Source organism: Notamacropus eugenii, chromosome 5, assembly GCF_028372415.1.
Source record: "Notamacropus eugenii isolate mMacEug1 chromosome 5, mMacEug1.pri_v2, whole genome shotgun sequence".
In the NCBI taxonomy this organism is placed as follows: domain Eukaryota; kingdom Metazoa; phylum Chordata; class Mammalia; order Diprotodontia; family Macropodidae; genus Notamacropus; species Notamacropus eugenii.
The window spans coordinates 149,137,221-149,162,228 of NC_092876.1; the positions used below are offsets into that span (position 1 = coordinate 149,137,221).

The window sequence follows — 25,008 nt, forward strand, 5'->3', positions numbered from 1 at the left end:
TATATTCCACATTTCTCATTAATAACAAGTAATCTCTTGTGATCTGAATCAGTGTTGACTGATATATGAACTTCCTGCCCCCTCCTGGTTATAATGGAGTTTGATGAATACTTATCTGAGTGGGCTAGAAGTAAATAAAGGATCTGGGGGAGGTGGGGGAAAGATTATGCAATAGACTTTTAAGGTTAATCTGCACTTAAAAAACTTCATCTGCTTTACTAATACTTTCTTAAGTTTAGACAATCAACAAATCAATAAACCAAAGCCTGATTTGTTTAGACTGCTAATTGTAAATTACTCTGAAAATTTAAGAATGGGCTCTAGAAAGCCAGCTAGATCAGGTTCCAGTACATCCCTGCTACACCTATAGTTGCTTTAAACCTGTGGCTCCTCTCTGACATCCTCCTGTTTATTCTATTCATCTCTATTTTGCCTTCTAATGTCTCTGAGTGATTTTATTAAAAAATGGGCTGACCCACTCTGTTTCATTATATTTCCTGAGAGACTGAAGATTCATAGAGTTTTTTCTTGCTTATCAGTTTCTTTGGTATGTCCAGAATTCTTCTTTATATGAGAGGCAACGTTGCTCAGAAACTTCCCTTTTAATTTAAGAAAGTGTAATCTTTGAATTCTCAGATTTGGGGTTACTTTCGAGAAACTCCCTAAGACTAGCACTTCCCAAGAAATCTTCCTCTTTTGCTAAAAGTATGGACTCCAGGGTCACATTGCCTGGGAAATAGAAATCTTTTTCTAGTAGCTGTTATCTACCAATACTTATGACACTCTCCTTTCTTTCTCAGTTAATTCAGCTACTGACTTATAGTCCCTAAGTAAGGAGGATTTTGTTATTCTTTTTTAAAGTATAATTCTCAGGATACATGGCCATAACAATCTCTAGTTCCTAGGTGCTAGATAATAACTCTCAGAATAGCTCCAAGGATCCTTGATAATTCCTAGAATCATAGTGATAGGCAGTCCTACTGAGGCTATACAGTGAGATATGGAATGACATAAGTAACATTTACCACACGTGCTGAATGACAATCCTACTAAAGTTAACCTGTGGGCTTAATGTTGACAAGATGCCTTCTTTGTCTGTTGCCCTATAAAGTAAGTGGACACTGGTCAGTAAGTGGGGAACCAATAGGAGATTTGCGATTTGGATAATGCATAGAGGAATGCATGTACCTGCCTCAATGAGCCCCCATTGAGTCTTGGGGGATATAGGGGAGTGTACAAGCTGGAAAGCTGTGCCTGTCTTGACTGGTCCCATTGAGACATAGAAGTCACTGACTCTGCTTCTCGATAGCACCTGCAAGAAGTATGATCAGGGAAGCTGTAGGAGTTGGTACTTCCATTATCAGCAACCCTCTTGAGAAGAATAAACTAGAATAAAATCTATTAAAGTTGATTAAAGTCTACTAAAATAAAGCTAGCTTTTTAAACCCCTTATTGTGTCTCCATTCCTGTCTTCCTGTCTGCCTAGATCAAGAGTGAACCTGTGCTAATACTAGGACACCTGCTAGAAGAGCCCTCCCATGTGTTTACCTGTTAAAGGCTGGATTCCAAAAAAACTAGCATGTTCTCCTGCCCAACATAGTCTCTCCACTCTAACCTTTGTTTTCATACTAGGGGACATCAACAGATATACTAATACTCCCTCAAGCACTCCATCTTCCTAGTTCCTCAATGTAATCATTCCTATTGTAAGGGATGATTGAATTTTGTTTCCATAGAAATCATATGAAACATAATTTGCCAAACCTAAGGAGTCATACATATTTATGGCTAATGTAAGAGATAAACTGATTGTAGTAGAAAGCAATGGGGGAATGTAGCCTAGAAGTTGAGAGCAGATACTATCTTTTGTTCTGAGAAGGTTTTTTCCTGTATATTAAAGAAACTGCCAGACCTGTGTAGCTCACTAAGGACAGGGGCCCATTAACCCAGAAGCAATCTTAGATAACAGGTCTTATGAATATCCTGGGTTGAATCTTCAGTTCACACTTTTGTCAACTCTCTTAGCAATTGAGAAAATTCCTTTCTCATGCTATGGAAATCATAAAATCTGAGTGATGTAGACATCCCAAGATAACCTTAAAAATATTTATGGCTTGTTATTACTCAATAAAATATTAAGAGCATAAGAATGAAAGAGGGAAGTGAATTGAAATGTGGAAATGAGAGATGTAAGCAGAGGTATAGACCCACATGGGATTGGGGTTCAGGTGTTTTCAGATAGTCTGTGAACCCTGAAATGCCTGACCAATGGGATATGGGGGAAATGTAAATTGAAATAGAAATAATAAAAGGGTTTGCAATTATAAGTGTGTCTGCACCTGTTAGGTTACCCTTTTCCACAAGGAGATTTTGGCCAAGTTACCCATCTAAAATGACATAAAATAAAAATGTTTCTTTAATTCACTGAGGCCATGTGGAGATTTTTGGTAAGAAGATTATTTCTCACATTTTTACCTACTCTTTTACTCTACCTGAGCTAAACACAAAAAGGTCACAATCTTGACATTACCATCACCCACAAATGTTCAACTTCCATCATCATGAACTCTAAAATTCCTTTATCTAATTAAGTATCACTTATCTTTCACTTTGCCTTATAGTCCCTAACCCTGTTCCTCACATCCTTTAGGTCTTTCCCAGCCCATTACCCCCTCACTGGCTATAATGCCTTGCCTTCCCTGTCTCAACCTCTTGGTGAATCAGTTAAATTCTATACTATCCTCTACACTGAAGTCTCTTGCCAATAGGTCTCATCACCAATCATGTCTATCAAATGTCCAACTTTCTTATTCCCACTGTCCACTGCCTACTTATATGCTGGTGAAAGGAGATAAAGAAAATCACTAAACCATGCTGGGTGCCCTACAAATTTATGTTACATAATCTTGATTGGGCCCTCATTGAGCAAAGCAATCTTTTTATACCTCCCTAATCAAATCAACATCTCACTCACTACAGTGACTTTTCCAAACCTTTTTGTCCCTTTTCAAGCCATTCATAGCATTCCACTTTCATACCCCAGTGTTTGCACCCCATAATTTTGTCTCATATTTCCCTGAAAAAAAAATGAGGCCATTAACTGAGAGCAGTTCCTTCTCCTCATCTTACATCACTAAGATGTCTTCTCCCACAATTTTTACCTTTGTGAGAGGTTGAAGATTCTAGGCCAGGGGTGGACAACCTGAAGTCTTGAGGCCACATGTGACCTTCTTGGTCTTTGTGTGAGGTCTTTTAACTGAGTCCAGGTTTTATAGGACACATCCTTTTATTAAGGGGATGTGTTCTGTGAAGCTTGGATTCTGTCAAAGGGTTGGACTTGAGGACCTAGTGGGCCACATGTGGCCTCCAGGCTGCAGGCTCCCCACCCCTGTAATCTAGCCCTTCTTCTTGAAGCATGTCTTTTCTTTCCAAGACAAACCCTTATATATGCTTGCTTGATCCAATTCTATCCCATATTTTCCAGTAGGTTGCCTCCTCTATGATCCCCACTTTCTCACCGAACTTCAATTTCTCCCAATCTATTGCTTATTTCTGAGCTGCCTAAAAACATGCACATGTCTTCTCCAACCTCAAAACAAAACAAATACTGATTTATTCATTCCACCTCTACTAGCTAGCATCTTCTCTTTCATGGTTAACCTCTTTAAGAAAGCTTTCTACAACTGAAGCCTCCATTTTTCTCACTTTTTTTTTTTTGACTGAGTCTCTTATCTCACCCATACTGCAAGTTCAGCAGCCACTCATGAGCCTGACCCCACTGCTGATTGCACTGAAGATTTAATATCCTATTTCAGACCTGGACTGTTTCAACTTTGCTTAGGTGTCATGGTGACCCCCCAACTTCTAAGGTCTTGTCATGTTGGGACTGGAATTATTACAGATACATGATCTACTTTATCCCTATTTTGAACTCCTGAACTTCAATGTACCAGCCTCAGGGACTGTAGTAGCAAGGACTACTGTCTCACTGTCTTATGAACCCTCTGCAATATGGTTTCTTGACTTTATCATTCAACTAAACTCTCTGAAGTCACCAATGATCTCTTAATCACCAAATCTTCTCCACCATCATCCTTCTTGATCACTTTCTAACCTTAGATACTGGCCATTTTTTTTTTCTAGACTACTCTCTCCACTCTAGGTTTAGACAGTGTCTCTAGACACTGCTCTCTCCTCTTCTCCTTCTTGTCCAACTGCTTCTTAGTATCTTTTGCTGGATTATCTGCCAGGTCATGTCCACTATCCATGGATGTTCCCCCAGTGTCTGTCCTGAGCCCTCTACCCTTCTTTCTCTAGACTTTCTTACTTAGACATTTTATCAGGTCCCCCTGGTTTAATTATCCCTGTGCAGATGATTCTCCAGGGCTATGTATCCATTTTTAAGCTCTCCCATCACAAACTGCTTATTGGACATTTCAAACTAGAAACTGCCTTTTTCATTATTTGTTTTCTGAAGTTAATTACACAGTATTCAATGGGTCTGGAGCAGAAGGGAAGTAGGTCTTTATGTTCATGGGATATTCTAGTCAGTTCATTGCTGGGCCTGTGGTATTGATCATGGCAATTCAAAGAACTGGACTGGGTAATAGTTGGTCTTAGTGATGGGGTATGGTCCCTGGAAATCCCCCCTTGAACTTTCCTAGAACTTTCCCATATGGCTAAGTCTCTAGTGATGATCTGAGGCATCGACCCACCCTAGTATTGCTTTCAACTGGCATTTCATTCTGGTCCTACCCCAGAATGCCACTCCTTAATTCCTTGTAGACTCTTCAAAGTGGCCCAGGTCTTTGGCATTCACTTGGGGCACCCAGTCCTTTTCTGTTACCTCCCGGTCACCCCAGACTACTTGGCCACTCCTAGATACCTTCCCACAATCTTTCCGTATGTAAGGTCCATCTTGTCCCCCATTAAAATGTGCAGATTCCTTAAGAGTCTGGCCCATTTGTAGTAACAAATATGCTCAGATTCTGTCTGGCCTGCTTGTCAATACAAGTGTCACAAATACGAGTCTGGTCAAAAGGATGGATTCTTAAAATCTTGTCCACCTAGACTGGAGTTCTAATAAACCTTATCTCTGGCTGAAAGAAAGCTTGAGTCTTATTCAAGGCAGGATCCATGAATTGTTTGCCCTTGAATTTGGGGGTCCCAGTACGCCTAGAACTCAACATTAGGATACATCTATCAGTGGTATCAAATAATAATGAGGCTACTAAACCATACATAAGATTCCCTGCTGCAGAAATCCACATATTAACATTAATCTATGTCCTAATGTATTTTTATTTGCCAAATATTTCCCAATTATATTTGTCTGGGTGCTTGCCTTTGACCTAGACTTTGTCAGAGATCTGAGTGAACTTAAAGATTTCCGCGGGGAAAATGTCAAGCTAGGAAATTGTTTCTAAAAAATCATGTACTGTTGGTTCTCTACTTAAAATAGAAAAGATTTCAAGCCATAGTCTCGTTATTTACAAGAAAGATTGAATACTGTTCATGCATGCGGGTGTTCACGAACTATCAATTAGAGATAAAAGGTTAAATTCAGAAAAACCCTTACAGAAAGCATGTAAATCTCTAACATATTTTTAAAAGGTTCACTAATTTCGAGCGTGCAAACAAAACTCTCATTCAGCAAGGTCATCAGCACTAATCAAGGGCAAAAAGAGGTATCATGTAAAAAAGCAACACTGAGTAAAGTGGAGTAGAAAGAACCATTTCCGCCTCCCCCATTTATTTTATGGAAGATGCTGGATAAGATTCCCTTCCTAAAAGATTCAAGTATAGACGTTCCATTCCAAAGACGGAGTATAGGACACGTTTGAGACGATGGGCGCGGCATTTTCCTCTGGACTTCACCCTTGGGCTTCTCTCTTCTACCTACCCTGACGTTTGTCTCCTCCTCCACTTTTACCCAGGGGTCCGCCCAGGCCCACTCTTCCTGCCCTCCTCGGCTGGTAAAGAACGCGGGGCACAGGAGATACTTGGCTGCCTTTACCTCGTTTAAACCCAACAGATTCGGAGATCGCAGGGGACCAATCCCCGTCGAGAACTCCCGTGACAGACAGCGGCGTGCACCAAAGAGAGAGCGCAGAAGTGGAAATAATGAATTCTCGGGCAGCAGCATTCCAGAGAAGGAATCCGGGGACCAGTTCGGGAGTTCGATCCCCATTGTGACGCTAACCCTGGGGCGGGCAGATCAGTCAGATTGACAGATCCTTCCAAACCAATGGCCTAACGATAGCGGCTGAGTGACAGCCATCGCCACCCGTGGAGACACTGGAAAGGTAGAGCGGGGCGGGCAGAGGACAGCAGGGTAGGAGAGGCAAGGAGGTGGCATAATTTATTTATTTTCCTGGAGGAGAAGTTCCGGAGGTGCAGGTGGGGCCCGCAGGTGAGTGTCTCCTGCAAGGGGGAAATTCTTGTGTGCAGGTGGAGGCCAGGGAGGGGCGCGGCTTTGCTTAGCAGGTGAGGCAGCAGCTCCAGCCCGAGCCCGTGCTCCGTGCGCAGTGCATGGCCGTGGAGCTCCTCCTCTCTAAATGGAGGGTAACCTCGCTGCAGAGAGAGAGGGGCGGGGGTGGGGGGGGCCCAGTCACGGGAGACATCATAACCTCTCCGGGAGAAAGAACCAGATAGCTAGCTGGGGCCCCCTAGGATCTCCCTGGCCCGGCCCTGGTCCTATCCCCTCAGCCGGCCGGCCCTGGGGCTGAGAGATGGAGCAAAACGCCAGAGAAGCACTCAGAACACCATTCATCTCCTCCCATCTGAGGAAAAAGGGCAGGAGGTGGGGGAGGGGCGTGCAAGGAAGAGGGGGATGGGAGGAGATCCAAGCAGCCTAGAAAACGAGGCACTTCTTTCTAACCTACAACAACGGCGGGCCACTGTACCGGAAAGTGGATGGGAGAGGATGCGTAATCAGATCTCCTTTCCTGGCACTACCCATGTAACCCCTGCGCAAATAAATCACTGGTCCTCATCTGTAAGGGTGACCTGTAAGATTTCTTCCAGCTCTAAGCCCTGACTTTGTGCTGTACTCCCCCATCTCGGCTTTCTCCTCGGCACCAGGCTCCCCAGATTGCCCGTGGCCCTGCAACCCTTTACAAAGTAAGAAATGAACAAAAACAACTCCCCCTCCAAAAAAATAAACTGGACCGAAATGTCCATCTCCTGTTGAATTCATTCCAGTCACCTTTCCCTGGGATATGAAGGTTGTGGCCTAGCCAGCAGCGTAGCCGGGGTTAGATTGTTTCTAGTTAGAAACTAGGCGGAGAAAACCTGATGCAAAAACACCTTACTCTTTTCCAGCGCATCCCTACATGTTTGGGCCAGTACCTCAAGTTTTAGTGAAGATAAACTGCATCAGTTTGTTTTTCCCCTTGGAATCAATCTTATGTAAAAAATGCAGAAATGAGCAAAATTTAGTTTGGCCATGCATTTACTTTGGGGTTTTCCTTCCTCCTGAATGTAATGTTTGTAGTTGTTCTTTTGTAACTACAGTTCAACTAATGCCTTTTAAAAATCTTTTCCAAGAAATGTTACCAGTCAGAATAAACTTTTGTTTCTCCCAGTTATCTAATTCTCTGTCATCCATTCTTCGTTTTCAAGTAATTGTATCTCCAAAAATTGCCCCAGGATGAAAGTGCTAGTGCTTTTCTTTCACCTTTCAGAACAACAAAGTCGTTGTGTTTCAGTAAAGGACAAATGGTAGATAATCCCTTGCCATCTTTTGTAACTTGGATGAGGTTTCAGAGTAAGCTCTGTGTTTTTCGGGATGGGAGTGAGAAAGTAGTTACTGGGGAGGCAGAGGCAGAAAGTACTGATTCTTTTCCCTTTCAGTTAGGTATTAGAATTTAGAAACAGATTAATGGCATATGAATCTGTATCCAAAAGTGTTTCATCTTGTCACATTTTTAAAAATTAGTGGGCAAGAGACTCAGTGGCAGAATTTATCCCACCTAGGCAACTAACTATTGGGAAGAGAGCTGGAATGGGACAGCCAGAGATGGCAGGATAAGTGTACTGAAGCAGAATTTCAGACAATGGTTGGGGCTTGTAGCCAAGTTTCCAATGCCACGTGAAGGAGCAGGTTAGATCATTTTCTTCAAAGGCTTTGGGCCAAAACTTTCAGGAGGCTGAGCTGTCAGCAGGTTCTGCAAATGGTAAGTACTTGACAAATCAGAAAATAATATTCAAAAATGTGTAGTATTGTCCTAGGTAGCAGCAATCCTATCACTATTCAACTTTGAATACAAAAAACAAACAACAGGGCATGCAAAACATATTCACACACACACATATATATCACAAATAGGAACAACTCTTAGTAAATTAATTAGGGGTATATTTACATTTCTATTGCCAATTCTGATGATTTATTTGAACTGAGGTTTTGAAATTTTAGTATATTGAAGTCATCATTGGCTGTCAGAACATGATAAAATACTTGAATTTTAAAAAATGTGAACATTTATGGACCTCAGCCTTGGGCAACTGACGATCTTAGTATTTTCAAGTAATGAATTTTGAGCTGATTTTTAGAAGCTAACATATTAGCTTCCACAGCCTGGCTCCAAACTAGTTCCAGCCTTATGACTCTCATTATTTCACCTCCAACCAAATTTTACATCTGCAGCTGTTCTCTTTTTCTGACATCATACTCTACTTTCCCAATACATTTTACCCATGCCATCCCACCAGTTTGGAATCCTCTCTCTTTCTCACCCCCAACCCCCACTTTCCATCGTTCCTAGCTCCACCTATCAAAATCCTATTAATTGCTCAAAGCAGATATCCCCTCTTGTACAAAGATGTATTGATCTAGTGATAAGGATGAGGGTCAACCAATGGGCAGCCTATTTGTTCTTCTGCCATCCTGGAAATGTCCTGAGCAGACAAAGAAGACTCCTAGCACATTAGGTGAAGCCTCTGTGGCAAATTTACAGGAAGATTTAGACAAAAATCTCAAAGGATGGAAAGACATGGATGCCCTGTAATCTACATTATTAGAGGTATTGTTTGCAGATCTGTTTGGGTATTTTGAGTGCAGAGATGAGCACATGACCAAGAATCTTTCTCATACTATAAAAACTAAAATTGTCCTATAGCTTAGAATCATTTAGGGTTTATTTCTTTATTCGTTCATTTGTTCATTTGTTTGTTTGTTTATTTAGGGAGCCTGTTGATAATCAGAGACTTTATGTCATAGTGGATAGATTACCAGCCTTAGAGTTAGGAAGACCTGGGTTCAAGGCCTACGTTTGGCACCTACTGGACTTTTGACCTGGGGCAAGTCTTTTAGTCTTCCAGTGTGACCCATACAACTTTCTGACAGTAAAGTTGCAGAGTAGTTATTGATTTGTATCTGCATTTTTAGAATTTTCTACCGTGATAAGTCACAGATTTGGACACCTTATACCCCGTTCAGACAATCAGGACTCTACTTCATCTCATGGTCAGCCTTGTTTGAAAAGAATAAGCCTGAAGTTCATGGCTGGTTGAGACACTAATCTGTTTGTTGCTGTGGTTTCCCATATACGCATATTATACTGATGTTTTATTAACTGTATCCTAGATTTCCTTCTTTCATGTATCCAACCCAATGATGACATCATATCAGCATCACTAGTTACATTTTCAGTCTCTTCCGGCTAGATAGCTTATCTTACTATTTTACTTAAAACAGTACTGTTTAATGTAAAGCATGATATATCAGAATGTGTGTTGGCTTTCATTATGGGCTTTCTCAAGTTAGGAGAGACCCCGGCTGAACAAGACAGCTAACCTTTTCAGATTTATTTCAACATCTGTTAGATTTGGGATAATAATTTTTAAGAGTATTCTTTCTACAACAACATTATGAGATCAATTTTTATATACTTTCAAATACTATATGTTAGCTGTTTAATATCTGTAAGTGATATGAACTAAGAGCTGGGGATAACAAATGTATAGTTCATCTCTGTTCTAGTACCCAACATCACATGGGAATGGGTAGCTCTTTGGAGGACTTATGGGAGGACATAGATGAATTGCAAAGGATTAGGTTCTATGCCCAACATTATTGGATTCATTGAAGCATTGGAAGGACAAAGATTAAAAACAGTTCAGGAAGCCAGTTTTGCTGTTTGTAAGAGGTTCTGTAACCCTAAAAATGGAGTGATAAACTTCATTTTGATGTCTAACAGATGTCCTATCAGGGATAAATTAAAGAGTGGCTTATTGATTTGATTTTCTATTTATTGGTGCAGCGTTATGTTAGATACCATTTAGGTAATTATAATCAGCAGACTTTCTCAATACAGTCATTATATTGCTTTGCTGAAAATGGTTATTCATCTTCAGTATGAGATCTGTTGGATTTTGTAATGTCTCTTTCCTAGCATAGAGGCAAAGTGTTGTATTGGATATCTGAGTTCAGAGTCAGGAAGATCTGTATTCAAATGCTGCCTCTGATGCCTATTAGACAAGTCAACTATTCATGCTTTGCCTTTGGCAAAACTCTAGGAGTCATCTACTGAGTCTTGTATTGGTTACCATACATTGTTTATGTTGATTTTTGGTATTGTAATCAAAAAACAAGGCATTTATTAAATGTCAGGCAGATGCCATGCTAGATACTTGGCACATAAGGAGAAAAATACTAGTCCCTGCCCTCAAAGAGTTTACATTGCATTGGGAAGAGATAACATATAAATATAAAAGTATACTGAAGATATACACACACACACACACACATATGTGTAAAGGATTTAAAAGTAATGGGTGGGGTAGGGCACTACTAAGGGGTCAAGAAAAGCTTCATGTACAAGGAACACTTAAATTAAGCTTCAAAGGAAATTAAAGATTCTGGAACATGGTGAGTAGGGATCTCATTACTGGCATGAGGGAGGATGGTATGGGTAAAATTGCTGGTGCCAGAACAAATTAGAACCAGAAACTGAGGTAGAACCAGAAATTTAAGAACCAACAAGCTTTTATTGAACCTGGTAATGTGAGAGCCCCACTCACACCAAAGGAACAAAAGGACAGAGCTTATATGTATTTCAGTTTGGGCATGAGGTAAATTGGGAATCTCTTGATTGGACTGGGCTTGTTTCTGGGGCTAGTAAGACAGACTCTCCTTCAGGTTAGCTGTCTTGTTAATAGATAGGACTGTTTTGAATATTTGCTGTCTCAGCAGAAAGGAAGGTCAAAGATAGGGTGGGGACTGCAATGCAAAGGGTCAGAGAAAAGATAGAGGAACTGCAGACAAAATGGAGTTCCTTTAGCTTTCTTAGCTACCCACAGGGAGACTGCTGATATTACCTTTGCATCTCTTGAATTCTCCCCCTTCTCTCCTCTGACACCGTCACCGCCTTACTGCAGGCTCTTATCACTATCACCTCATAGTCTGTCTATTGCATTTGTCTGCTGCTTGGTCTCTTGACTGCAAACAAGCCTCTCCCTGCTCCAGACCATCTCCCACTCAGCTGTCAAAATGATCATTCAGCCCCAGCCCACCTTTCCAAAACCCATATACCTTACATTTCCCAATTATTTTATAGTCTAATGACACTGGCCTTCTTGCTGTTTTTCACACAACATACTCTGTCTTCCAACTCCAGGCATTTTCACTGGCTGTCTCTTAAACATGGGATTTGATCCCCACTCATCTCTGCCTCCTGACTTTCTTGGATCCCATTTTCTACAGGAAGCCTTTCCAGATTCCTCTTAATTCTAGTGCCTTCCCTATGCTGATTATTTCCACATTTTCCTAAATATAGTTTGTACATAGTTGTTTGCATGTATTTTTCCTTATTAAATTGTGAGCTTGAAACAGGAACTGTCTTACTTTTCTCTGTATCTTTTGTATCTTTGTATTTGGAATGGTACCTGACACATAATAGTAGACCCTTAATACAATAAATTGATTGACTGATTGGCAGACTGTGCAAAGGAACAGTGATCAGAGACCAAATGTTATATGCAAGGAACAACAAAACAGTCAGTTTGGCTGGACTGAAAAATGTGCGAAAGGGAGTAATGTATAATACAGCTGGAAAGATATGTTGGAGCCAGGTTGTAAATGGCTTAACAGAGAAATTCATTTTCTACCCCAGGGCTTCTAAGGAGTAACTCAAGTTTATTGAGTTTTGGAATGACAAAGTCAGACCCATACTTTAGGAATATCACTCCATATGTCACAGCAATATGGAGAATAGATTGGAGAGGGGAGAGACTTGAGTCAAGGAGATCAGTTAAGGCCTATTTCAATATTTCATGTGAATAATGATAATAAAGGTTTGGGCTTGGGTGGTGACTGTTAGAGGAAAGAAGGGGATTATGTAAGACATTGTATGATAAAATGAACCAGCCTTGTCAGTTGGTTACATATGTGGGCTGATAAAAGAGTGAGGAGTTGAGGATGACTCCAAAGTTGTGAATCTAAGTAATTTGAAGTATAGCAATACCATTGATAGAAATAGAAAGTTTGGAAGACGAGTGGATTTTCTGGAAAATCAGTTTTTCACATGCTAGGTTTGAGATATAAGCCATCCAGTTTGAAATGCCAAATAGCCCAATATTTTCTGATACACTTTCTTCCCTCTAAATTAGTTTTAGTTCTTGTGCCAATTCTAAATGAACTGGATCTGGTGATCAGTTTCCCTATGTTCACAATCATGCAAGCATTTTGACTTTATTTTTCCATCTCTCTGCCTCACTTTGTTGTTGGAGAGACCTATGGCAATATATTTTTTTTAAGCACAGAGTGTGGGTTTTATAAATTGACCATACTAAATTGACTTGTGGAGAGCATTGCTGGTACCCTGCAGTTGACAGTGGGGGAATAAGTGCTTCCTTTTCTTCCAAAGGAGGATTTGCAGCTAAAAGGAGATTTTGTAAGATTTCTTGCCAATCAGGACTTATTAGTTTCTGTAGGTATAGGAGACTGCTGTGAGGTGTGCACTGTTGAGGACCATATAAAACAAATGAGAGACCCTGGATTCTGCTTTCTAGGAGCTAAAACAGAAACTTACCTCCCATGGTAAGAGTTACCTTTAAGTAGAGGGGGCTACACTTCCAAAAACAGTTTTGCTTCAAGGTCTTTTGTGGCCAAGAGAAATGAAAAGAAAGGTAATAGTCTTGAGGTTACTGAGAGCCACTCTGCAAATTGGATAAAATAGGAACAGCTTTTAAGTTAAAATTGCTTCTTTTCTATGATATATCTTGAGGGCTGTAAGAATTGTGTTATTTATCCATTTTGATGTTTTTATATAAAATGTTGAATCAGCCAAGTTCCTAGTGGCTGCTGTGGCTTATCACAGTAAGGATAAAGTAGAACTACACAATTTAAACAGAAGACTTCATCTTCACATTTTATATAAGGTCCATATTATTTTTTGTGTATATAGCATACCAAGATCCCATTTTCTTCTGCCATTAAAATTACTTAATAATTCTTTTCTATAGAAAGTGTCCTTGTCTAGAAACACAATTATTTATATTGCAAATATTAATATTCTATGTATTTTAAGTGTCCTCTTGGACACTTGGACAGCATATTTTTGATAATAGTAGAAGTCAGTATAGGCACCAGTATAGGAATCAAGCTATAGAAGTTTGTCAAATAATTTGCTGACAGTTCATTTTGGTTTTAACCTTAAACATCTCTTGGGAGTACTTAAAAGATAATTCATTTTAGGAAGTTTACTTATTGGTTCATTTTCTGCATTAGCTTTTGTGTACTCTGTACATTTTTGTAAAACCACATCTTTATTCCCAAAGTTTTCATTATCTGTCCTTCTGAATCTATAGTTTTCACTGACCTTCATTCTAGCAGTGCCTCATTGCAATTCAGAAGATAGTTATTCCACATGAATGCTTAGAATAAAGAGAGCACAGTAGGAGAATTTTTCAAAATGATATTAACCACATAAGAACAACAAAACAAGGGAAATTGTTAGAACCCAGAAATAAAAATAAAACCACCAAATCCTTTGAAATAGTAATAATGGAATATTATTCAGAGTTTTTCCATAAAGAGTTGGCTTCTGCTAATAAAGACTAAACTGGGGAGGCTATAAACATTGCTATTTAGGGATGATGTGAATTCACTGATTCCACCTAGTGTCTCTTAAATCCCATCATTATTCCTCTATGGAAGAAAATACCATTTAAACTGTAATTACCTGAGAAACATTTTTCAAACTACTGAAAATGAATAGTCTGCCTACTGACAGACATCAGCAAATTTAAGAGAGGAGAAGGAATCAAAGGTAGAGAGAATTGTTAGTAGCAGTACTATTGCAGAAATACCCACAACAATAAAAAACACTATTTGGAAGATCTAGGAATTTTCTGTTCTCCTGTCTTCAGGCTATCTTCATGCTTAAACCTTCATATCTTTATACATACATGCATAGACACTTAAAAATGCACATGTGCATAAAAGAATTCTGTATGCAGCTCTATCATATATATTTTCTGTTTGTGTCCCCTCTGCTTATCACAATGCATGACACATAGTAAGCATTCAATAAATGACTCAATTCCTTCTCAAATAAGAATCAGAATGTGACCTCTGAATTTTAAAAGTTTTCTTTTGTAATAGAAAGTCTTATTAAAATAGAGATAGAAATATTTCTCATGTAAAAGAAAGGCCTCTAGTGATATAATTATGCTCCTTTGCCAAACTCATTCAACATCAGGTATCAATCTTTGCCATTCTCCATCAGCCATCACTTTACTGCACTCCATGACAGGTATCATTCTCCACTTCACCCTGTTAGAAATTTGTTTCAGGCATGTTTCTCTATTCCAAGCTGGTCTCCGAGTGTGATGTTCTTTTACATATTAGGTCACCTAGGATACTCTGAAAAAGTACTTCCTAGGGATACTGTTGTTACAGTTTGTTCAGTGGTTTTATAGGCAATCTCTACCATTTCCTGGAGAGTGTCCGTGGTTAGGTAATAAATTTCTCCTAGGAAGAAAGGACAATAATTATTGTGTTGTGTTTCTATTTCTTCTCCTTCTGTGCTATAGACTTTAGCTGTATGTATTATTGTCAGAGCCACTTGTTAATTTCATCCTCCATCTACTGGAGTCACTGTATCTCTTATTCATGGAGGAATCCCTCGGCATAGAACTTCTTCCCAATTGATATCCTTATCTAATAGCTATGAAGTTTAGGTCAACTCTCTCATTTAGGCTTCTCAGCTAAGCTTCTTATCTGATGATTTATGAAGTTGCCTTCAAATTTATCAACCAGACAAGCACTAGGAAGTACAGAACCTTTCAAGAACATGCTTACTCTTTGACCTTTGCTTAAACCTCCTTTGTTACCACTTTCTCTAAACCAAACTACTGTCAATTTTTCCTTCTTCCTCAACTCTCAGAGTTTACTCTGGTCAGAAATTTTTAAGACCTAACATAGACCTAAACCCCTGAGTTTAGTTAAACTTTAGTTAAGTTTCCCCATAATCTCTACATTTTACACTTGGTATAGGGCTTGAGAGACACCGTGTTAAACAGACTATTTAACCATAACCAAGCAGAATCCCTTCTTTATTTAAAATAGTAACCGCCATTCTGGGGAGAGAATTCTGAGATATGGTTTAGCTTGGTTGACCTTCATCTTCATGTCAACTAACCTCCACGGTTCTTCCCCACTCCCCAAATAACACATCACAGCTTGGTCTCTAATTCTCTGTGCCCTCTATATTTTATTAAAAAAAAAAAAAAGACTTCCAAAAAAGGATATTTTAGCCTACCTTGACAACATTTTTCCAGTCTTTGTGCACCTTTACTATCAAGATTTTCCTTAACAGTTATTACTAACTCCTTACAATCCTTGCCTAACAATTAATAATCAGATTCTTCTAGATGGATCCTTGTACCTTTCCTAAGTAGAGTTCTATTTCATATTTGGAGTTTTCTATTTGTTTGCTTCTATCCCTGCTACTGTTGCTTTAATCTTGGTATAGTTCAACCCATTACTCATTTCTCCTATTCTCCTTTGAATACTTCAAGTTTATCATATCTCTTTTAAGTGGCATAGGTCAACAGAATGTATAGTAATATATTGAGCAGTAACAAACATTAATGGGAAGGTTACTTAGAACTTTTTATCTGATACACCTCTGTTTTTACTGTTTTTTTCTTATTTGCAAATAATAAAGGGGACAGTATTCCTGAAATGTCTGATTGATTTAGGATGCAGTCTTGTTTTGTTTTATATTTTGTAGTTCTAGGAAATATAGATGAGTTTATTGCATCATCTTGCTCATTCCTCAGAGGCTGGTTCATTAAAGTCTGTTAGCTGGAGTAGTGTGTTTTTAAATAAAAAGTGAAGCAATCTCTAGCACTTCAATTTCCTTATCTGCCAGATTATGGTATGAAGTCTCTTTATCCAATGGTGTAGACTATAGATTTTATTTCATTGTTTCTAACCTTCGTTCTGCTACTTTAGCTCAAACACTCTAGGAAGAAAAGTATTTTTTAAAAAAATAGTAGGAAGCATGGATAACAGCCAATAGTTATTTCTTATAGAAAATTATAAGAGCACAGTTACGTACTTGATAGTTCAAATCTTTGAGTGCTTTTGTTATTATCTGTTTGTCTTTTAAATTATGATGTGCATTAATGGTGTTTTGGTATTTAGGCCCTAAAGTTTTGACCTAAAGGGTAGTACAGTGAAAAATGCTTTAAAATGATTACCTGAGGAATTTTTTTAAACTTTAAAAAATGTTCATTTTTGTTCTTTTTTTTTTTTAGCTTTGACTAAGCCAGAGGTTTCCAAACTTTCTTGGCTCACATTGCCTTTAGTGGCTCAGGAATATTTTTGTGGTACTAGTAGGCAAAAGAAATACTTAACAGTTATATTTACTAAATAGGTCCAAACCACTTAATATGTATTCATGCCCTAACACTTTAGAAGCTGTCTAAAAAAAAATACAGGTAAATTGAAAGAAAAATTGTTTTTCTTTCATTCTTAAATACCCACAGTTACTAATGGGATGTGTATACCTGTTGGGTACTGTATAACTTCCTAAACCTTGGAATCATATTGCACATTACTACATTCATTTTCTCTTCTAAATTGATTTTTTTTTTATATCACTAAAGCCACAGAACCCAGTTTTGCAAGGAGAAAATGCAACAAATGAGAGTTGAAGGAATTACTAGTGTTAACTGGAAGTACATGTAAACAAAAACATCACACATTCAAAACTGTTGTCAAAAGGACTTGGTGCAGTCTTAAATTAAAATTCTGAACTCCATTAAACTAGTACGTTTCTCCCAAAATTTAAGCTATTTCCCAGTGCCCCTGCAAATGAGCTACAGGATGGAGGTAGGGGCTGCTAACTAATTAAACACGTACCTTAGCAAGTGTTGCAATGATGACCAGTACCTAAGGTTCTGTGGACCAGTGCTGTCAAATCATATTTTCATATTCAACAAACTTGTGGTGATTCACTCACCAAATTCCCATATGGTAAAAGAATAGTAATAGAATTTTTAATAGAATAAAAGAATAGGAATAACAAAGTAAAGTATAGTTGAGTCAGGCATGATCCTACTAGGGTCATGGGATGGTAGGATTTGACATTTAAGGGAAATCTGCTAAATGAATTCTTGTGAGGCAACACTGAGCTGCAGCAAAGCTCAGTCTTACTGACCTGTTCTGTCATGCATGACTTTATTATTAGTGACATAGAGTACCTGGAATGACTTTCTGCCCAGGGTGCTAAAAATTACAGAGCCTTTAGATTCAGAGCTAGAATTTACTGTGACTTCTCCAGCTTCTGTAATTCACAAAGTTCTCTTTAACTTTCCCAGTGACTTTATGAAAACTTATTTCAAATATCTTATAATTTTTTTATTTCATTGTCAACAGGAAGAACTTATGTTTTTATTGTATTTTACAGATTTAAAAATGTTGTCATTATATGGTCACAAAACATCTACTCATCCAATTGACTTTCCGTTGATATCAGTGTCAGTTATATTTTTACAAATGGATGATTTCCCATCAGATGATAGGTTTTAGAGCTAGAAGCAGTCTTTTAAGACCATTTAGTTCAATGGCTCCCAATAATTTTTACCATCAGAACTCTTTTTAATATCAGAAATGCTAATGCTTCCACATAATAGTAATTGTACTATTAGTATCTATTAGTCTTGAAAATAGGAATATAGAATTTTGTGATGTCTGTCTACATATGTTTTTATGTAAGTATATTGGTGTGTATGTAGATGTGGCCTTCATTTGGAAACTGGCATCCAGAGGATATCCAGGAAGGTCTTCAGCTCATGACATATGAGGATTGTTTGAAGGACCTGGGATGTTTGTCTTAGAGAAGAAAACTTCCAGGAGACATTATAGAGTCTTGAAACACCTAAAGAGCAGTCATGTGGGAAAAGGTTTATCCTTGTTCTGTTTGGTCTTAAAAGCCAAAATTATGTCCAAGCAGTGAAAATTACAGAGGCAAATTCAGTTTCCATATAAGAAAAACCTCCTGATAATTAGAGCATTCCAGAAGTAGAATGGGTTGTCTGGGACGTAGTGTTTTCTGCCTTTTAGTGTTCATCAAACAAAGTTTGGATGGTCATTGGTGGGGATTGCTGTAAAGGGAATTCATGTTCAGGGATGGGTTGGATTAGATGGTCTGAGGATTCTTCCAACTAAGAAATTCTTTGAAAATACTAGATTATAATAAGCTACTATGAATTTGATAATGCTTTTAAATTTACATTTTAATTACATCTTTATCCATTTGAAAATTAGTGCATATTTACTTAGTCTATCGAATACATGTTTGTGTGTGTGAGAATTTCCCAAATCAGTTTAAGAAACATGTCGTCCAGTAAGTGGTACAATGCTAGGTTTTAGAAGATAAAGAGAAACAGGAGCACGGTAGGCTCTGTGCTCAAGGAGGCTGATATTCTGCTTCTCGTAATACTCTGCAATGTGGGAGGAGTTAAAATGAAAATGAGGCCCAAAGAGTTTAAATTACTTTCTTAAGGTCTACAGGTATTAAGTAGCAAAGATAGACTAGGTCATTTTACTCAAAATCTAGTACTCTTTTTCATAACCCCTTCAAACCTTTTCCAGAGGGGTACTAATTTTGCAAAAATTTTCCTGGTTGTATTCTTTTTCAGAATTGTCTTGTCCCCAATTTATGATACCTGTGCACAAGCATAAATGAGAAATTGTTGACTTCTTTTCCCTTTAATCAAAAGTTCACATCATTTAAACACCTCCTCAAAACCAAACAACCAAGCATTTAATAATTATTATTATATGTATCTGCCATAATGTTAGACTAGAAAAATATTCTATTAAATTACTTTGTCCCTTAAATTTATAATAACAGTGAAGTCTATGACCCTTAGAAGAACGATATATAAATAATGCGTACACATACATAAATACATATATACTTACACATATATATGCATATACACATGTGTACTCGGTACACATTGTACCCTAGGTTAGTAGAGGATCTTTTTCAATATTGTGAAAGATTCTCTTGAATGGTTCCCCTATTGGCTTGATTTAGGTAGAATAGAACTTATCATGAATTGCTGGCAGTTTACAATGAATTTGAACTTAGTAAAATATCAGCATTTCAGAAAAAAATGATGTGTCTGGAAACACCTGGAAGACTTTAATTTTGTGAAAAGACAGCGTTGTGTCCATTTTCATCCTTTTTGTTCAGTCGTTTTCAGTTGTGTCCAACTCTTCATGACCCAATTTGGGCTTTTCTTATCAAAGATACTAGAGCTGTTTACCTTTTTCTTCTCTAGCTCATTTTACAAATGAGAAAATTGAGGCAAACAGGGTTAAGTGACTTGGTCAGCATCACACAGCTAGTATCTGAGGCCAGATCTGAACTCAGGAAGATGATGAATCATTCTGACTCCAGGGATGGTACTGTATCCACTGTGCTACCTAGATTTCATCCTAGCTACCTCCAAATATACCGGGTACAAAAGCTGTACTATGTAGTTCAAGAGCTCCACTGCCTGGTCATCTTGTTACAACTTTGTAAACTGCACAGAGTAAGGTAGAACCAATAGTCGTTAATATGACTTCTTACTATTCCCCTTTCTCACCATTTGAATAATGGATTGTGCTAGAAGTTGGAGGAAAATCTTCCATCCTTTAGTCACTTCCTTAGAAAAGAATATACCCATTGTTAATAGTTCATATTAAGATTTTTGTCCCCTAATACATTGTTAAATGCATTTCAATGGCACTGGTCTTAACCCTATTAGCTTTTCATTTATACCTATCCCTGGCCCTATTTTGAGTTCAAGGCATTGTGAAGTTCTCAGAAAAAAAGCAGTTGCAAGTCACTCCTAATGATTGATGGTGATGATGATGATTAAGTACAAATATATGTTATACAGAACTTTGTGTGAATGTTTTAGGGGCATTAAGAGAGAGTAGGAGGTCTAGTAGGAAACTCCAAAGACATCAGGAATTATTGAATACACACACACACATATATAGACATGAGACATACATTAACATATATGTATATTATGGTGTATATGATATAATATGTCTATACATATATGTATTCATATATGAAATGTACATATATACATGTACAGGTTTATGTGCTAAGATGTATATTTTTGGTGGGAAGGAAAGGAATATTAATTCAAATGGAGTTACTGACCTTTAATATAGAAGTGAGCATTTGTTGAGGGGATGGGGAATCTCCTTTCCCATGTTTATCACACACATATGTGTGTATGTACATATATATATTTATCCTCATCAAATCATGAGAGGCAAGTGACATAATAGATGTATGGCCAACATTAGAGTCAGGTAGACCTGGGTTTACTTCTGGCACATTCTGGCAGTTTGACCATGGGCAAATCACTTAATCCCAGGAAACTAAGACTACTGATTTTCAGACAAATAGCCCATTTTCATTGTTGGAGAAAGGCTTAGAAAAACGACTCGAATTGGAGTCAGAAAGTCCTGGATTTAAATTCCATCTCTACCATTCACATAGTCATATGATCATAGGCAAATTAAGAAATCAGTTCAATGTTTTAATAATCTGTAAAATTGAAATGAAAATACTTATACCTACTCTAGGTTACAAATTGTGAGAAAAATGCTCAGTAAACAGGAAATCAAAATGTAACTAAATGTGTACTATTATGATTAGTCTCCAACGGTGGTTTAAGTTTTTGTTGGCCATTTGGCCGTTCTTTATCTGAAAACTTACTTTAAACACCAAAGTACTAAAGAGGCCTTTTAGGTAGTGGTATCAGCTCAAACTTAGCAAGTGCAGTGATAATTGTTCAGAATTTATTCCATGTGAAGTTAAGTTTTCAGGTTTGTTTTTTTTCTATGGAGCAGGGTAAGAATGGAGGAAGAACTAGACTTGTGCTTTTATTGATAAAGGGAATTCCTAGTGAGGAAATTTTCTTGAATAATGCAGATCCATGCCAACTCTGCAACTTAAAATCTAAGGAGCCATCTGGGTCACTGAGAAGTTAAATGGCTCGTCCAGGTCACATGGTCAGTACGTAGCAGGGCTTCCTAACTCTAAGGCCAACATTCTACCCACTGGGAGTAGCTCGTCCCATTGGAACTTCCAATATAATCCTAAAATTATACTATAAATTGAGATATTAAAAGAATAAAGCTGTGTTTCTCTTCTCAGTGGCCAGTTTGGCATAATGGTTCTTCATTGTTGTTGAACAAAGTTTATTAGATGGAAATATACACCATATGTGTTGGAGATTGATTTGGGTTTTTTGATTGATTTCTTTACTCTTTTTTCCCTTTAGGATCCAACCTGTGCTTCTAGCTGAGTAGAGAGCTATAATTTAAAAACAAAGTGCTGACTAGGGATTGTCTTTGGTACCTGCACTTTCTAGAGATCATTCAGTACATTCACATTGCTGTGACGGTAAAAATTGTATTCAAGTTGGGAAAATGAAGCAGTTGAAAAGAAAAAGGAAAAGCAATTTTAGTGTTCAAGAAACTCAGACCCTTTTGAAAGAAATTAGAAAGAGGAAAGAAGTAATATTTTCCAAGCAGCTCAATACAACAATTAATGAGATGAAACGGAAGGCTTGGGAGGAGATTGCTGAGTGTGTGAATGCTGTAGGGGAAGGAGAACAAAGAACCGGGACTGAGGTGAAAAGGCGATACTTGGACTGGCGAGCACTTATGAAAAGGAAATGGTTGAAGGCAAACATAAAGCTGGTAGACTCTGGCTTCCCCCTTTCATCGGCAGAGTTCAATGACTCTCTCACTGAAGAGTTGGATGAAAAAATTTTGTTTCCAAATGAGTCAAATTTGGACTGGCAAAATACAGCTGATTTCAAGGAAGCAGATGGCTCCTTAACACAAGTCAAAGAGGAAGAAGAAGAAGAAGAGGAAGAGAAGGGTCCACAGAATTTTGAAGTAAGTAGTTAGTATGGTTCTGTATGCAGTGTTACCTAATTCTTTCTCAGCTGGAGAAAAATATATTTATATGTATGATCATATTTGTTTTTACATACACACTCATATATATACACATTCCCAAATACACACTTTTATATATGCATAGAAACATGTTTCCTATGGTAGTTTTCAGATTTTCATTATAATTCATATTTTTGCTTTGACATCTGGGGAATTTTAGCATGCAGTTTTATTTTGTGTGGCTAAGCAATACAGATTTTAAGCAGTGTTGGGAATTAAAATGCTTTCACTGAAGTTGTAAATAAATACTTAAACAGGCCTCTTTTCTTTTCTTGCAGTTTGAAATGGAGGAGGAGGAAGAAGAAATGTTATCCTCCGTGGTGCCAGATTCCAAGAGGGAAAACGAACTTGATGATTTCCCCCACATCAAAGAGTTTGGTACTCTTTCCTCAATACAGCCTCAGTCTGCCTATGATGATTCGTACTTACTTATAAGCTTGGAGAAACAAAAGCTTGAGATAGAAAAGCAACGGCTAGATATTGAGTCAGAAAGACTACAGATAGAAAAAGAGCGCCTGCAAATCGAGAAGGAACGGTTATGGCACTTAGACATGGAGCATGAAAGACTCCAAGTAGAGAAAGAGCGGCTGCAGATTGAAAGAGAAAAATTGAGGCTGCAGGTTGTCCATCTGGAGAAACCTGCTCTGGAAAATGATCTCGGCCAAGCAGAAAAAAACATTCTGCAGCCCCTGGATTTAGAGACTGAGAAATTGAAACTTGAGAAAGAACGCTTGCAACTGGAAAAAGACAGGTTGCAGTTTTTGAAGTTTGAATCTGAGAAACTTCAGATTGAGAAGGAACGCTTACAGATAGAAAAAGAGCGGCTACGTATTCAGAGGGAGGGACACTTGAAATGAATTTTCTAAGTTTCCATAAGTAATGGATATCTTCATGTAAAGGTTTATAAGTCATAGGTAGGATTTCTCTAAATCAAGTAGCAACAAGACTGTTGCTTTTTTTTTTTTTGTAGCTGTTTTTCCTGTCAGTTTGTTAGTGTATTTAAAATGAAGAAAAATTGTGGTAGGCAATAACTCATTGTGACGAAGTAGTACATATTTTATGTGGTATAGCTTTTTCACTATAGGAACATGAATGTACTCTTTCCTTCCATTCAGTAATGTTACTTAGGATGTTGTGTAATATGTGTCAAGGATTCATAAGCACCTTCATGTCTCTAAGGTAATTGTGTAATTTCAATAGTATATTAACTTTGCTCCTAAACTTATAGAAAATTGAAATAAATCCACACTGGTTTATGTAGAGGTACTTAAATGACCAAAACATTAAATATTATATATGTAGAAATGTGTAGTTAGTTATCTTAGGGTGTATTGAATGATAATAATTCTTCCCTCCCCCCTGCCCCTTCAGTTCACAAACAGCCATTTAAGACTCAGCAGTTCAGGAATCATTAGAGATTTACCTAAAATGACTCATATTCAAAAACTGTTCAACTTATTCTGATGACTTTGGATATTTTTGTCAGTGTCAGACTTGTGTAGACACAGCTGAAGAATTAGTCCCCTTTCATCTTGAGTCTTACAGACATCTGTCTTCTGTATTAACTAAAAACTTGAGTAAGTAAATGGGTGAGCATGATAGAAATTTTGCAGTTGTACATGAATTTAAACCCTGCTGCAATTTTTAGGCTTTTACAAAAAGGAGTTGGGGGGAGGGGCATAATACTTGCTAAGACAAAATGGATTTCTTCTCAAAGCCCAACCCCAAGAAATAATATTTGTTTCATCAGCTCCATTGGCATTTAGTTACTGAAGCTAAAGATTTATTTAAATTGGTGAAAACCCTCTCCCTAATTCTGGAGGTGCTTCCTCCATGCTCAGGTCATGACCCCTGGTCCAGCCACAGTTGGTAGGTTGGGGTGTAGAGCTATTGCTTCCTGGGCTGGTTCTGGGAATTGAAGTCTTCCATTGATCAATTTAGCACCTTTCATGAGCACTACATTCACTTTACAAAGGGTGGGGAGAGAAAATGGAAACATCTTTCAACTAGATCTTTTGTATTTTCTGTTTTATAGAACTGAAGCCTAGCACTTAATTCATCTCACACATTGACAGAACTTGACTGGCTGTGTATTTGCTCCTTGTGAAATCTAGAATGGCTCGCTGATATGTAAAACTAGGACATATGCCATAGGTTACACCTACATAGGTTATATGTGTATAGGTATATTTGTACTTCCTGACTCTGCAAATAGTGTTATTTTTCTATTGTTGAGACAACCACTTCTGCCATAGAAATAAATTTACTTATACTGATGGCCTTGTGGGTTTGTTATTTCAAGTAGGATGTCCAACTAAGGTAAATGGGATTGTTGTGCTGGGGACACAGATCCTGGAGAGAGTGGGGGAGTAGTCTTTAGGATTGTTTCTTTAAGCATCGAAAGAATAAAGAGCAAATGGCTCCCGTTCTCACCACATATGAGAATCACAGAATTTTAGAGTTGGAATGGACCACAACCACCATTTAGTCTAACATATGCA

At 38.0% G+C, this 25,008-nt stretch overlaps 1 protein-coding gene and 1 long non-coding RNA gene across 4 annotated transcripts in view; one reads left to right on the top strand and one right to left on the bottom strand.

Moving 5' to 3' along the window:
* Positions 1–5,956: 5,956 nt before the first annotated feature.
* MSANTD4 (Myb/SANT DNA binding domain containing 4 with coiled-coils) lies at positions 5,957–24,783 on the top strand. Of its 3 annotated transcripts, none has more exons than XM_072611220.1 (3): positions 5,957–7,122; positions 21,823–22,444; positions 22,786–24,783. In XM_072611220.1, the coding sequence occupies exons 2-3, from the start codon at positions 21,971–21,973 to the stop codon at positions 23,362–23,364; spliced, it is 1,053 nt and encodes a 350-aa protein (XP_072467321.1). In that variant the 5' UTR covers positions 5,957–7,122; positions 21,823–21,970; the 3' UTR covers positions 23,365–24,783. The 3 variants fall into 3 exon arrangements, with proteins under 3 accessions (XP_072467321.1, XP_072467319.1, XP_072467318.1); XM_072611218.1 differs by having other exon boundaries at positions 6,202–8,177; XM_072611217.1 differs by having other exon boundaries at positions 6,202–6,412.
* Positions 14,632–25,008, bottom strand: part of LOC140505340 (uncharacterized) — a 37,043-nt gene continuing 26,666 nt past the window's right edge. Inside the window, exon 3 of the long non-coding RNA XR_011967456.1 lies at positions 14,632–14,977. This is a non-coding gene — a long non-coding RNA (uncharacterized lncRNA). The remainder of the gene's footprint in view (positions 14,978–25,008) is intronic.

What these genes read in the sequence shown, in the direction of transcription:
- MSANTD4 (XM_072611220.1), top strand. Translation starts at nt 21,971, where the DNA reads ATGAAGCAGTTGAAAAGAAAAAGGAAAAGCAATTTTAGTGTTCAAGAA. An exon ending in AGGGTCCACAGAATTTTGAA is followed by an intron (nt 22,445 to 22,785) that starts GTAAGTAGTTAG and finishes CTTTTCTTGCAG; the next exon opens with TTTGAAATGGAGGAGGAGGA.